This window comes from Tyto alba, unplaced genomic scaffold (genome assembly GCF_018691265.1).
Source record: "Tyto alba isolate M040663 unplaced genomic scaffold, T.alba_DEE_v4.0 Super-Scaffold_21, whole genome shotgun sequence".
Classification (NCBI taxonomy): Eukaryota; Metazoa; Chordata; class Aves; order Strigiformes; family Tytonidae; genus Tyto; species Tyto alba.
The window spans coordinates 5,635,824-5,650,983 of record NW_024881295.1 but is presented as its reverse complement, the minus strand read 5'-3'; the positions used below and the strand labels follow the sequence as shown (position 1 = coordinate 5,650,983).

The window sequence follows — 15,160 nt, the reverse complement described above, 5'->3', positions numbered from 1 at the left end:
AAAGCCCAGCACTGTCACAGCAGAGAATAAGAAAACAACAGAACTGTTATGCCAACAGATCAGTGGAGGTTATAACTTCTAAAAGACAATGGTAACAAGCAGTACTCCAATAATTTCTTAAGCAGGCACAGTTGTAGCCAGAACAGGATATTCTTTGCTTTGAAACAGCCACACCTTGAAGATAGTATTGCCCTTACGCACACATGCAGCCAAATTTAACAAAATCAAGGACTTGCACACAAACTGGACAAAAGTTGCTTTGTAGCAGATTAGTGTACCAGAACTCAGTGCACTTTGGAAGGGGCAGATTTTACACAAAACTGACTGCATTTGGTCATTTTCTCATAGATTTTTCTTACTCCCCCACACCCTCAAGCACCAAAATGTGCAAGCCTACTGTTCTGGTTTTGGCTGGGATAGAGTTAATTTTCTTTCTAGTAGCTGGAACCATGCTGTGTTTTGGATTTAGTATGAGAATAATGTTGATAACACACTGTTGTTTTAGTTGTTGCTAAGTAGCGCTTATCCTAAGTCAAGGACTTCTCAGTTTTTCATGCTCTGCCAGTGAGGAGGTGCACAAGAAGCTGGGGGGAAGCATGGCCAGGACAGCTGACCCAAACTAGCTAAAAAGATATTCCATACCACAGGACATGATGCTCAGGATATCAACTGGGAGGAGCTGGCCAGGGGTGGGGGGCAGAAATCACTGCTCAGGGACTGGCTGGGCATCGATCAGCGAGTGGTGAGCAACTGCATTGTGCATCACTTGTCATTTAATTTCTTGGGTTTTATTTTTCTCTCTTTTTGTTATCTTCCTTTTCATTACTATTATTATTCTATTCTATTTTAATTTAAAAAATTATTTCAATTATTAATCTGTTCTTATCTCAACCCAGGAGTTTTACTTTTTTTTTTTTTTTCTGATTCTCCTTCCCATCTCACTGGGGCAGCGGGGAGGAGTGAGCAAGCAGCTGCGTGGTGCTTAGTTGCCAGCTGGGGTTAAACCACAACACCTAAGGTAGGCTGAAAAAGGAAAGGGGCCCTCACTTCCCCGTCTCCATCATCTCTTGGAGAAGAGCCAACTGGTTTTCGGTCAGGACTTTTATTCTGTAAGCATATGCAGTTATTGTGACCTTTCACTTCCGTCTTGCTTACCTCACCATCTGTAAGTCTCTGGTGAAGTTGCTGACTTTTTTTCGTTTGCTTGTTCTGAGTAACTTTATGAATATCCTGCTAGAACAACAGGGGTGGCACACAAAACAGGCTGTAGCCTTACTGCCTGCTTTCTGCCACCAGACTGCAGGTCTTCTGTCCATAAGTCATAGATGGCATGGCCTCGTGTGGGAGCAAGCCTTCTGGTATTCATGCAAGCAACACGCTCCTCAGTATTTAACAGATTTATTGCTGCTGTTTTCTGTAGTTGTAAGTACACGGCACTTTCACAACCCTGGCTCTATATTGTTTCTTCTGGTGCTTTCACACACATCCACGACCTTTCATACTTCACTCAGACTAATTTTAGTACTACTGTTACATATCTTAACAGCTTGAAATTGAAATCAGAACTCCACATTCTCTCTTGCCCTCTCCCATTCCTAATTAACAAAAGCTTCTCTTAAGAAATCAGTTCAACTCACATCAGGGAGGAGGAAAGGGTCATTTTGGAGAAGCAGGACTCGCAGCTCATTCTCATCAAGGCCAGACAACTCATGGGTCTTTAGAACTTTTTTGTTCTCAGCATTGATGATGTCATGTGAGTACTTACAAGATCTGCAAGAAAATACACAGAAATATCAGTGTTTACTTTTCAGTTAAGTCAATTTAAAGAAGAACCTCGGATAACATGCAACTTGGAGAAAGCCATGAAGAGAAAGCTAGTTTGCCAAAAGTCTCTGTGAACATTTAGATAGTCTCTGTAATTAGCTAGATAACGGACCAAACAGCATAATAACTCTGAAATGCATTATTATCCCCCATTTTAAACACTGATGTGGCCAGACCACTCTTAAGAAAGCTAGTAGCACAGATTCGAAGCCAAGTTTGTCTACCCACAGCTTCCTTCCAGTAAGAGGCAAGTCAAGTCACACGACCTGAACAGTTGGAGGGAAAGTTAATTTTAGAGGAATACATCAACAATGGTGGAAGCTGCAATACCCTTGACTTTGCAAACGTAAAAGGTTGTTGTCCCAGGGATGGCATGTTAAAGATGATGCAAGTGTCTGAGAGCACAAACCAAAGAGATAATGAAGCTGAAAACAACATAATTTGTTATCTTTGCTGGCAGGAAAGTTAAAAAAAAAAAAAAAAAACAAAACCACACAGAAAAAAAAAAAAAACAACCAAGAAAGTTCATTAACTTCTGAGTTTTGGATAAAGAAGCAATTAAACGACAATAATGAATATGCTAGTAACACTATCCCAAGAGAAACGTCTGAAGTGAGTATGAATTAGAGAGGAATTGAGATTTTTCTTTTCATCTGTTTGAAAAGATAGTGCAAATCAATAATGAAAAGAGAAACATAGTCAACCTGAGCGTTAATTCAATGCAGCAAACCCCAGATTCCTTATGTCATGTTCTTCAAAAGCATGGTTTGATACAGCCTTAAGACCAGACATACTGAACCAATAAAAGTACCTGTTAATCTATTAGACTCAAGTGTCTGTTCCCTTTATGCTTTTATCCTCTAGTTAACTCCTGGAACTCTCCTCATGAAAGCTTTTTTTACCTCATGCTGTGTCTGGTCCAATCCTTCTGTACAGACCCTTGGGGAGACACTTTGCCCCTGACCCCTGCTACCTGTTGGGCACAGTGCTTTGTAAGCAAATAAACAAGAACGCAAGGCTCAAGGGCAGAAGCATGTCATCTTTGGTCCTGAGAAACAATCTAAGGATATGAGATTCTGTAGGCACTGAGTTAATGGCTGTGAAGGTAGGTGAGCTACATAGTATTCAGGGTGGGAGCCAGCACCAGCATTCCTCCACAGTTAACCTCAGATTCCACTGACAGTCACACGGTGATCTACATCACTTGAGTACATATTTCCATGTCAAAGGTTGAAGCAGTCCACAAATACAGTGATAACTGATCAGCTGAATTTAATAACGCATTCAACAAAAAAAGCAGTGAAGTTATTTGCCAGATCACAAGTTAAAAGTGAGTTTAACAGGACTAAAATCCTGATTCCACAAAGTAGGAAGAACCCAGTAACTTACACAGACATTTTTCTTTCCAGAGATTCTAAATCAAAAAGGTTGCAAGACAGGAAAGCAAAGCTAGATTTTACCTTATTAGTTAAAAACTATTCTCTGTCTTGATCCATGTGGTCCACCTAGCAGTATTTCTGCTCCCTCATTTTAATCAACCTCCCTCCCATGAAAGGCACACTCCTCATTTTATTATTTATTACCACATACAAAGGTGATTTTAAATACTTTGTGCTATTGACAGGACAGAATGGTTTATCATTACAAAGGGAATCACCTCATTGCACATTTTAGTTCACATGGAGTCATCCAGTGCAAGTGCCTATGTACACCTGAAGGTATTTCTAACAGTGAATCAGAGAAGCTCATCATCAGTAAAGTGAGAAACAGTGAGAAAATCTTAGCATCCTAATACTTTGCTAGTACTGTTCCAAGATAGATGTGGACTTTTCCCTCCATGCTCTTCAGACGGGAGTACACAATGAGCTATTTTGCTGGGTCAGAAGAGGAAAAAATCTGGTGGGGTATCAGCATATTACTAACTCTGCAGCAGTGCAAGACCTGGGCTTAGGGCCTTAAACTGCTAATTCTTCCATCAGAGCTCACTGCTGCCATCGATGGTCACTGAAAATCTTCTGGTTTCCACTTCAGCTTTTAGTTTCCTTTATCGTATTGACGTACACAGGAAATTAAATGCAGCTTCTCGCAGAAACAGCTGTAAGCAGAGCAGTGACTTACAGCAAATAAACATTCACAACTTTCTAGATTAAAACCAAAGCACACTAGCACTTTGTGTTTTCCTTACTAGGGAAATATTTGTAAACTATTTCATCCAGATGCCAGGGGGCTGAGGGACAGGTATAGCAGGCAAGCGGCTTTAACAAAAAAATTTGTAATACTGACAAGGCATGATGGTTTAGGCCCAGCCTCGCTCAGTCCTTCCCCTCCTCCCCCGCTGTGGGATGGGGAAGAGAATCGAAGAAAAAAGGTAAAAACTCGTGGGTTGAGATAAGGATAGTTTAATAGCGTAAGACAAGGAGAGAAGAAAGACTAATAGTACTAACAAACAGAAGGTACGAAGTGTGTGATGCACAAAGAAATTGCTCACCCACCCGGAGCTCGATGCTCAGCCCGTTTCCGAGCCGCGACACCCTCCCCCCAGCTCCCCCCGTCTATCTGTCGAGCATGACGCCCTGAGGTGTGGGATAGCCCCCCGGCCAGGCCGGGCGAGCCGTCCTGCCCCCGCCCAGCTTCTTCCGAAAATTAACTCGAACCCAGCCGGACCCCGGACACGAAGAAAACCCGGCTTTAGGAAACCGCGACCCACCGCCGCCACTTCGGGCTTTCACCGAACAGCGAGAACGGCAAACCCGCGGCGGGGAGGGGGGGGGGGCTGAGCCTCTCCCCGGGCAGGCGCGGCGCTGCCGGCCGCCGCCGATGCCCCCCGGGACGGTCCCCGCGGCGTCCCGGTTGCGGGTGGGTGTCCGAGGGGTTCGGGGGGGTGTGAGTGTGGGCGCCCCCCGCCCCGGCGCCCCTCACCTGGGCCCCAGGTTGCACCTGCCCATGAGGTGGAGCTTGCAGAGGTGCAGCCGCTCGCAGCCGCCGCACTCCTTGCGCACGCAGAGCCGCACGGCCGAGAGGGCCAGGACCCGCGCCCTGTCGCCGTCCCGCAGCACCAGGAACCGCTGCGGGCCCGCCGCCGACAGCGTCTGCTCCAGCTGCTGCGCCGAGAGACCGATGTGCCGCCGCAGCTCCGGCAGCCCCAGCTGCCCGCCGTAGGCGCACAGGGTCTTAGTGAGGAAGCAGCACACCGCCGGGTCGCTCATCGTTCCCCCTTTCCCCTCAGCCGGCCGCGGCGGGACGAGACAGGACGGGACGGGACAAAACCAAGAACTAGGCGGGACTTCGCGGCCGCCGCCCGGCCCGGGCTCGGGAGGAATCGAAACCGAAGGTGCGGGGCGGGCTCGGGCTCGGCCTCGGCGGCGGGCGGGGCCTGCGGCTGAGGGAGCCCTGAGGGGGGAGGCGGGAGGCGGGAGGCGGGAAGCCGCCGCCGAGGGAGCCCGGAGGCCTCCTCGGCTGAAAGCCACGCAGGAGGCAAACTGTGCGAGGAGTGATTGAAAGTTTCTGTTGGTTGTCTGTTTTGTTTGTGTTGTTTCTTTCTTGGTTGGTTTGGGGTTTGTTTCTTTTTGTTTGTTTTTTGGTTTTTTTTTTTTTGTTGTTTTGTTTTGTTTTGTTTTGTTTGTTTGTTTGTTTTTTTAATGCCAGATTCTTTGCTGTTTCTGATGTTTGGATTTGGCGATGCACTGCCACCTGCATGAAATTCCATATGTAGTATTGTTACTGGTCCCTATATATCAAGTATGGATGCCAGCTAGTCCCTCCTGGAGCGTGTATATAGAGCAGAGCACCGGCATCCACTGAAGGATTTCCTCATCTCCCTGCTAACTTCTGCTCTCTCTACCTATGAGTAACACTAACACAAATATAGTAGAGAGCATTAAGCCTATAATGTGGGAGAAAAACTTAGCACACCCAAATAATTCTCGTATTTATGTAGCAATGCCATTACTTTTTCTTTCTTCCAGATTGGCAGTCAGCTGCTGATCAAGGCTGGTTGCAGCAGCGGGTGTCCTGGCAGGGGGTGTGAAGGAGAGAAGTGACCAGTTCCTGTTAATGCGTGGAGAGAGGTGACCAGTTCCTGTTAATGCTGACGTAGGACTTAGGAAGGTCTGTGGGACTGGGGAGAAGCAGATACTGAATCAGAAAGATGGGGAGAGGGCTGAGTGCTACATCCATTTGAGATGAGCTTTCGTACTCTTTGGCAATGCAAGCTTAAGGAACAGTAAGTATCAACTGCTCCATCTGGATCAGGAAGTTAACCTCAAAAATAAAGCAAATGCCAGCCTGTGTTGCCTAGTGCTGATGCCTGGTTTGAAAGGCATGTGAAACTACAGAATCACAGTCACGATCACTGTTCAGGTCACAGAAAGAGAACCACCTCAGGGAATGGGACCAAGGTGGTACAGTCTGTGGTTTTGCTCTTTATGGAAGGATCTTTTAATTGGTCATATTTCCCCATATTTGCCCTCTTACTGTGATACCTGAACAAATTAAGTCATTTTTAAAAAGCAGTAGAAAAGGAAAAGGAGAAGGAGAAGGAGCAGTTTGTCACATCAGTTCTAGCTTCAGATAAGGAAATTGAAGGTTCTGGCCTGGTTAATGTTCTAGGCGTGCAGACGTGCATTCTCAGGTTGTCAACAGGTTGCCGAGGATGATAAAACTCAGATCCATACTTGAGGTAGTTTCAGGAATGACTGATAAGGTAGAAAATGATTCAAACAGTATTGTATTTCCAACTCCAAACAGTAGATAATAATCATGAGTCAGGCAAACCTTTCAGTCATTTGTTCGTATTTATTTGGCTTTTGTTTTCTAGCCAGTTTCAGTGAAAATACGCATTTATGCTTTAATCCACTCAGAAATCTGAACTGTATGGTCAGAGGAGCTTTACTGGATACTTTGTTGAAACAGCGTGGAGCAGAAAAGTAAAGTGAAATGCTGCAAGCAGAAAGAAGCTGTGAATACAACCTTGGCAAGTGTGTTCTATTCTACAAGTAAATACACTCAAGAAGGTTTTTGGATCAATCCCGAGTGAAAGCAAACAAAGAAATGTTACTGGATTTATTCTGTTTGTTGGTATAACGTTTTGCAAATAAAAATGCCCCAAACACTTAACTTCTCACCAACCTCAAACAAACGGTTTATGTGAAACAACACAACTGGGTGAGGCAGAAGGGATTACTGTATTAAGGAGTCCCAAACTGGCATTATTTTCACAGGACAGTGAGTGATTCCAGCCTTAAATATGAAGCCATTTGCTTAAAGTTAGAAACCACTGAGCAAGTGGCTGGGTTGATGTAACCTCTTAGTGCTGCTAAAAACGTAATCCCTGTACATCTTTCTCTCTGCTGTCCTTTACTTTCAGCTTTCTTCTTGTTTGCCCTGACTCTGGCATTCACCTGGCTCCTTAGTAAGCTGAATCATCTTTCAGAGACTCGAAACTGAAATATTGATTGGTATGAGCAAACTATGAATGGAAATGGGTGTGTGTAAGCACCAGAAGAAACAGCAGAACAAAGGTGAAAAGAATGGCCTGGGTTGATAACCAAAGACACAGTTTAAGGCAGTAAAATTGAGAAATACGTTGTTTCTTTCAAACCAGGGAGGCCTGCACCCTGTAGCATAGACAACTTGTCTGCAGAAGACCCTGTGGTTTGACAGGTGGACATTGCAGGAAGATACAGCACATCACCGATGCCATTTCTTTTCCTTGTTATCTAACTGGAAGCAGACCATAGCCTCAGAAACTTTAAATGCAGAAACACAGAAAGTGGGCGAACACGTTGCCTGAAGCGTGTGAAGGCAGAAGTAGCCCGACTGCGAAGCACAAGGATGCCACCGTAGTAACTGCTATGCGGGGCACACGCACCTCGGCGCTTGTGGGCGTGGGGTTTGACAGTGTGAATGAAGTTGAGTAAAGCGAGCGAATGTGAATGAAAGTGGAGGGAACTGAGCGAAATGGGTACCTACCTAAACAGCTTCCACAGCTTAATTGAATGCAGCAGGATTTTGAAAAAAAAAAATGCCTCGCCTGATGTATCTGCAGCCCCAATGTGCAGTATGTTGTAATGCTCAGCGCTGTGGAACTGCTTTGCTGTGTGTGAAGAAGAAGCTATTCCTGCTCTAAATAGCCTGCACAGCCCGGCTTCCCTGTTAGCTCCGACCACGTCAGCAGGCCTGTCCCTCTGGGAATGGCTAAAATGTGCTGAAACACCCTGGGAATGAAGCTGCCAAACCAACTTCCCCTCTTTTCCACATGTGGCTAGCTCAGTTTCTCTCATCAGCAGCCCCATTCTACTTCTCTAAGCCCATCTTTCAGGTCTCAGCTTTGGCTCACCTTATAGTTACTCTCTCCCACACAACCAACTATTATTCTTGTTCTGGTTTCCCCAGACTGTTTCAAATAGCATTTTGCAGAACAGGCTGGGACCTTTGCTTTCTTATCCCTCCCCCATTTCTTACATACACACACACAGTTCTGTGCTGTCTGCTCAATCAGCTAACGGCTGAGTATATATTTGCCTGAGGATTTCAAAATCATTTTGAGTTTCTTGTTCTGTGAAAACTGTTAGGTTATGTGACAAAAGCTTATCTGGTGGGAGGTGGGAGCTCTCTTCTCAGCCAACATGCCTGCTCCACACACGCCCAATAACTGCAGTCAATTCAAACTGGTCTTGTCCCCAGCACCAGGGACTGGGCTGGGGCTGATGCTGCCTTCACTGTAAATCGTAACTGTGATTCTGTGCAGGTCGCTTTTACTGGAGTGAGTTGGGGTGTGGGGCTGGCTGGGTAGGGACACCCCGCCCAGGCACCTGCCCAGAGGGGAGGAGAAGGAGCAGGATGGAAAAGGGGTGGGATGAAGGGGAAAAGCAGTTTGGGATCACACAAGAGATTATGAAATTATTATGAGAAATTTAGGGGAGGAAAAAGTGTGGGGAGATAAAGGGGTGGCCAGTGGCTGGGGTGAGTGAGGGCGTGTCAGTGAAAGTGTGATGCACCAGCTGGTGAAGTGGCCTGGGAGCTGGGGGCAAGTGGGTTTTGGGTGTCGGTGGGTGAGAATGTGTGTTTGGGGGGGCAGGGGGGAGTGTGTGTGACAGTCTGTACTGGCAAATGGAGTAGGGCTGCACCTTGGAGGCTTGTATGTCCAGGTGCCAGTGACTGGGGAGACTAGGATCCAGGGACAGCTACTGGGCAGACTGAGTGTCTGAGCCCAGTCGCTGCAGGGATCCACCCTGTACATGTGTGTGTATGTATATTCTCACCAGTGACCGCCCATCCTGCACAGCCAGAGAGGGGAGCAGGATGAGGCTGCTGGTGCTGACTATGTTCATGCGAGTGCTCTGAGTGTCTGTGATTTGCATGGCCGGCCATGTATATGTACGTCTACGTGGTGTATGCACATCCCCTGAGTGCATGTGCCTGCAGGGAATATATTTTCACCCTCGCTACTAGTCAGACCTGGGGACAGGGAGCTGCAGCAGCCTCACCCCTCTCAGGCTGTTGCCTCTGGCATGAGATATTTTCCTCTACCAGAAACCATTTCACTGGTTTTAGCCTCCAGAGATTACTGTAGAGGCTTTTGTTTCTGTGTGTTTTAAATCTGTGCTGGGGAAGTTACTTTCCTTAAAACCAGAATGGCACTCTGGCGTTTTACTTCATAATGGGAATGTATTCTTAGAAGATTTTTTTTTTTTTTCTGGGAAGTTACTTCCCTCCAAAATGTCTCCAAAAGACACCGGTAGCAATAGGAAGGCCAAGAAGAGTGTGCACACATTTGGTCAATGGGGAAGGAAACTTAGCAAAAAGTGATAGGGAAAAGGCAGGGGTTCACAATGCCTTTTTTTTTTTTGCCTCAGTTTGCACTGGTGGGGTTTGCCCTCATGTCTCCCGGGTCACTGAGCCTCCTAGCAGAGTCCATGGGCATTAAGCAGTACCCACAGCAGAGGAAGATGAAGTTAGGAATCACTTAACTCACCTGGACATACAGAACTCCATGGACAGGAGCAGATGGGTCCAAGGGTGCTGAAGGAGAAGCCCAATGTTATTGTGAGGCTGTTCTCTCTCCTTCAAAAGGTCTTGGCAGTTGGGGGAGATCCCTGATCAGTAGAAAAAGGCAAATATCACACTCCTCTGCAAGAAGGTAGCAAGGGGGATGGTCCGGGTCAATCAGCCTCACCCCGGTCCCTGGAAAGGTTATGGAGCAAATCCTCATAGAAGCAATTTCTAGGTATGAGAAGGCCAATAAGGTGACTGAGGGCAGTCAGCATAGATTTACCAAGGGCAAAATGTGCTGACCAACCTCATTGCCTTCTCTGACAAGGTGATGGACCCTGTGGACAAGGGGATGTCAGTTGAATGGATCAGCTGGTGGTGTAAATGTTTCTTTCTGCCGTCATTAAAAAGCACGATTGTCTCCCTGAGTTAGCCAGACCAGCATGGGGAGAGTGAATATGGAGCTCAACCCAACATAGAGCGTAAAAACTAGACAACTAACAAAAGAATTCTGAAAAGACCATCAGGCTTGAGCTGGCTGCAAGCCACATATTCCTTCCTGGGGATTGGGGACACACCGTGTCATGACAGTGAGCATGTTACTGAGACTGGTAATGGGAATCACATTGGTATTGTGATTGAACTGTGTATTGCAATTGCTATATTTTGCTAAATGTAACTTTCATTTGTACTGCCTTGTGTTTTCAGTATATTTAGTATCTGCTAAATCAGAAATCCTGTGTAACATCAACTATCTTCAGATAAGTAAATTTGGTATTAAATATTATACCCTCCACACACAGAATATCTAAAAGGACCTGATCAGAGAGAACTGGACTCTGACAGGGATCAGTTCTGGGATCATAGTGTTTAAACTCTTCATTAAAAACCTTGATGATAGCACAGAGTGCACTATCAGCAAGATTGCAGAAGGCACTGAATTGGAAGTAGTGCTCAGTATGCTGCAGGGCATGGCTGCTATTCAGAGGGACCTAGACAAGCTGGAGAAGTGGGCTGACAGGAACGTCATGAAGTTCAATAGAAGCAAATGTGAAGTCCTGCACCTGGAATGGAATCACCCCATGTTTCATCCGTGCATCATCCTCATGCGGGCTGTGGCAGGCTGTCTAGGAAGAAGCTCTGTAGAAAAAGACCTGGGTGTCCTGGTGGACAACGAATTGACCATGAGCTAACAATGTGCTCTTGTGGAAAGAGGCCCATCAGTGTTACAAGAGTAACGCAAGACCACTGAGCTGGCTGGGGCTCTGGCACATGATGTACGAGGAAAGGCTGAGAGAGCTGGGGCTGTCCAGCCTGGAGAAGAGAAGGCAAAGGGGAGACCTTATTGCTCTTTGCAACTACCTGATTGCAGAATGCAGAGAACACAGAGCCAGACTTTTCTCTGAGGTGCACAGCAAAAGGCACAAGTTGGAATATGAGAAATTCCATTTAGATATTAGGATTAATAATCCTAATGTGGTCAGACACTGGGGTAAACTGGCCCAGAAAGGTTATGGGATCTCCATCCTTGGAAGTGTTCAAGGCTGAGCTGGACACAACCCTGGGCAGCCTGACCTAATTAGACCTGCTCTGAGCAGGAGGTTGGACTAGATGCCTCTGGAGGTCCCTTGCAGCCAACATTATTCTGTGACACTATGATTTTTTTTTTTAAGTAGAGCATCTTCTTTCCTAGAAGTATTACAGAATTAAAGCATTACACTGCGTTGACTGTCAGGTTTGGGGGATGGTCAGGAAAAAGGTGAGAGAGGAATTTCCCCTCCCAGGTTAGTTTTGTTTGACATCTTAGATATTTTTTTTCTTGGGTGTCTTGGGGGAGATTTGCTTTTGCCCACAACCTGTTGTACAATTCTTGTGCTCATGTCTCAATCTCTTGTTCACTACCCTTAGCAGGTAGCAGGCTCCGAATTAAGAATCCATCAGCTTAACTAAAATCTTGGTGGTGAATATTTTGGTGAAAGTTAGTTGTCTCAGCACAACAAAAGTTGAGATTTAAACTGTGGGAGATGAAGGTAAAGAGCGGCTAGTTAGTTGTTTGTTTTAGTAACAAATATCAACGTCCACAACAGTCATTTTTGTAAGGAATGTTGTATTTATACTTGCAGAATAAAATCATGAGACATAAGCTTAACACAGTTTCTAATCATCACAAAAGCTTTCATGAAAATCCAAACCCTTAGCAGAACTTCTAACCACTCTGTCAGTCTTGGCAAATGTAAGTGATAGGATATATGTTGGAGCTTTCTCCTAAGGAAAGGAGATTCTCTCTTTAAGCATGTTTTATGCATGCGCATTTGTAAACCAAATCCAGCAGCTAGTTCCTTCACAGCAGACTTGTAAATCTTTTTCTGTGGGAATACAGTAACATAGGAGCATTGCACTGCAGTTATTATATCATTATGAGGCATGGTGTTGTCAAAGACAAAACCTTTAGATATCTTGGAAAACTGACCCTATTGTGCTACTGTCTTTAAAGAACACTTGATGTTAAAACACCTCCAGAATTTATTGTACAAGCTCTACAAGGTTGACTGCTCTTATTGTTCCATTAAAAGGGACTGTATAGGCTTTCTTACCTTAAACCATTATATGCTTACTTTGCTCTCAGTGCAGCACCCAGCTGTACAGCTGAACAGCAGTGACTTGTTGACTGTTGACCACTGCAGATCCTTCAGCTCAGCCTCTCTCAAACAAAGCCAGATTCTGTTTGCATAGCCATTAGTAAGTGGTATAAGCAAGAGTATCTTAACACGTTCCTGACACTAGGTGCGGTTACTCTTCCTGCAGCCATGACTGCAGGATTAAAAGTGGCTGTCAGGGCCCTGGTGGCATTTGCTCCCCACCCTGGGAATCCGGCCTGCCTGAACTCTTGGCCAACACTAATAAGCAGCTGCCTGGCCTTGAACAGAGCTCTCTCGGGCAAAGCTGGCAGGCATTTCCTTGGGGGCTGCCCCCGCTTCTCTTGGGAACTGTGTTTAAACCGAGAGTCTCGTCACACCCCCCCCACCTGCTCTGGGCTGCAGCTGCATCGCAGCTGTGCCTGTGCCTGGCCGCTGGCAAGTGGCGTGCAGTGGTGGCTACTCACAGGGCTACGGCTTCCCTCACTCTCCAGCTCCTGCGCTGCATGGCAGGTGTCTGGCAGCTGTGGGAAGGGGAGCTGGCAGCACGGCGCAGGATTGAGTGGCAAGTCCGGGTCGGGATCAGGGCTGGAGGCAGCAGTCAAGGTCAGGCACAGCTCAGGGTGGGTGATGGGGCAGGTCCAAGTCCAAGCTGGGAAGCAGAGCCGCTGGGGCTGCTGCCCAGCTGCAGCGTAGCACCGGCAGGGGCTGGCGGTAAAGCTTCAGCTTAAAAGCAGCTCCCAGGGGAAAGGAGGGCAGGCCCTCACATCCTAATTTCTTCACAACAGCTCTGGCTGGTGAAAGAGCTGGCCTTAGACTCGACCAGCTAAACTCTTTCCTGTGACCAACTAAACACCTAGAAGGGGGATGACATCAGGATGCTGTGGCTAGTAACTTTGTCCGTAATGGTTCTGAGTCAGGGGTCCGTGCTGCTCTTGTGAGGGGTTTGTTTGTGCTCTTCCTTACTTGGAGAAGGAAAATTATGAACAATGGGGCAAAGCAACAGTCCCTCCCTATTCAAGTATATTTGTATAGCACGGCCTCGCACTTGCCCGTGACATGAGAATCTCCGTTGATGCCACTTGTTTCTTACACCAAAGCTGCCTTCACTCCTTTGGCACTGCTCATGGCTTATGTTTGCCTGAAGGTGTTACATAATGTTGCCTGGATTTTCTTGAATAGCTTTCCAGAAAGCCCAGATCGACCTTCTTGCTGTACTCAGTGACATGACCAAGCTTCAAGCCTGGAGCAACCCAGCTGCCACCCCTCTTGCCCGTGTTGTAGTGTGGTGGTTTGTGGCAGTGTTACTACCTGGACTGGGAGCCCAGGGAGTAGTAAAGGTTCTGTGATCCCCTCGGGTTAAATTAAGGTGAAATGACACCAAACAACTTGGAAAAGGATAGTAAGCTACGGGGTCTCTCATTGATAAATCTATAAGAAAGAAAAGAAAGGAAAGAAAATAAAAGGAAAGGAGAGTCTGGTCACCACCCCTCATTCCAGAGTTGTCCCAGGTCCGGAAATCTTGGGTGGTGGGTGCGCACACAGCAAAGTTTTCTGTTGTCTTTTAAGTTCATCTTATCAGCTGATTAGTGTACTAGACAAAGAGAGGCGGGTATTCTGGGAACTCATTCCCATGAGAGATGAGGTGGTCTTGTCCCCTCCTACTGCCTTTACTTCTTCCTCAGTCTTTGGACAATTACCCTCTTCTTGGGTAATTGTCCAGCCTTTAGCTTATCAGTCATTTTTTGTGAGGCTTATCTAAGGAATTTAGCCTAGCAAGGAAGTGGAGCTGTGCATCCTTCCATACATTCCACCCTTCCACGTGGCAGCATTCCTTAGACTAATCACAAGGGCCACAACTTGTCCTTGATGCTTCTGTGTGGAGGAATGTTTGAGACACCGATTCTTTCAGTTCCTTAGAGGGAAGGAGAAAAATGACACGTCTGACTAATGCTGATGCCTCAGAACAACATAGAGAGTGATACTCTTAGTGACTGCAGCTTTCATGGGTCAGTCCCAACAGACAGCAATGAAAATAAACCACAGTGTTAGGACTGGTGGATGACCATTAAGCCATTCAGGGATATTCTTCCATTGTGAAGACTGAACCTATCCTGCCAACTCTAGATTGGGTACTTCCATCAAATCCAGTCCTTTTTTTTTTTTTTTTCTTGGAAAAGATTCCTACTCCCCCTCTCCCATGCTTTGGGATATCTCCTGTGCCTGACATAGCCCTGTCACTGTGCCTGTGCTAGACTTCTAGAGCTAGGACCCATCCTGTCTGCCATGGCTCTTCAGTGCATCCCCAGCAAGAGAAAAAGGAAGTTGTACTGCATGCAAAATAAAGTCCTGAAGTACTGAGGCCTGAACAATAGGCCAGAATTGAAACTGACCTCTAGATGAATCCCAACACCCCACAATGTAGTACTAACCATATGTAGTATTAACGACATATAAAATGTATTATTAGTCCATTTTAGTATTTTTATGTCTAGAAGCTTTGTTGTAATTTCATTATGTGGCAACAGCAAGTCAACTGATCCTTCTTTATTTAAAGGCATGAAGTAAGGCCGTTAGGCCAGACACCTGACCCTGTTAAGAAATATGTGGTTATGTGGTTAAAGCCCAAATAGATACAAATGCTCCCTTGGGTTCCTCCTTAAGCCCTGGCCAGGCTTTGGGTGAAATCCAACAGGGAGTGGGATACC

General features: G+C 46.2%; 1 protein-coding gene and 1 long non-coding RNA gene across 3 annotated transcripts in view; one reads left to right on the top strand and one right to left on the bottom strand.

Moving 5' to 3' along the window:
- Positions 1 to 5,141, bottom strand: part of LOC104367934 (zinc finger CCCH-type antiviral protein 1) — a 28,989-nt gene extending 23,848 nt beyond the window's left edge. The window contains exons 1-2 of one of the 2 annotated variants that reach the window (XM_042795465.1): positions 4,744 to 5,141; positions 1,638 to 1,770 (exon numbers count right to left, since the gene is read on the bottom strand). In XM_042795465.1, coding sequence (XP_042651399.1) covers positions 1,638 to 1,770; positions 4,744 to 5,030 — 420 coding nt within the window. In that variant the 5' untranslated portion in view covers positions 5,031 to 5,141. The remainder of the gene's footprint in view (positions 1 to 1,637; positions 1,771 to 4,743) is intronic. The other variant, XM_042795464.1, reaches the window with a different exon arrangement.
- Positions 5,069 to 6,934, top strand: LOC116960017. The gene is made up of 3 exons (XR_004406146.2): positions 5,069 to 5,155; positions 5,790 to 5,891; positions 6,684 to 6,934. It is a non-coding gene; the product is annotated as an uncharacterized LOC116960017 (long non-coding RNA).
- The last annotated feature ends 8,226 nt before the right edge of the window (positions 6,935 to 15,160 follow it).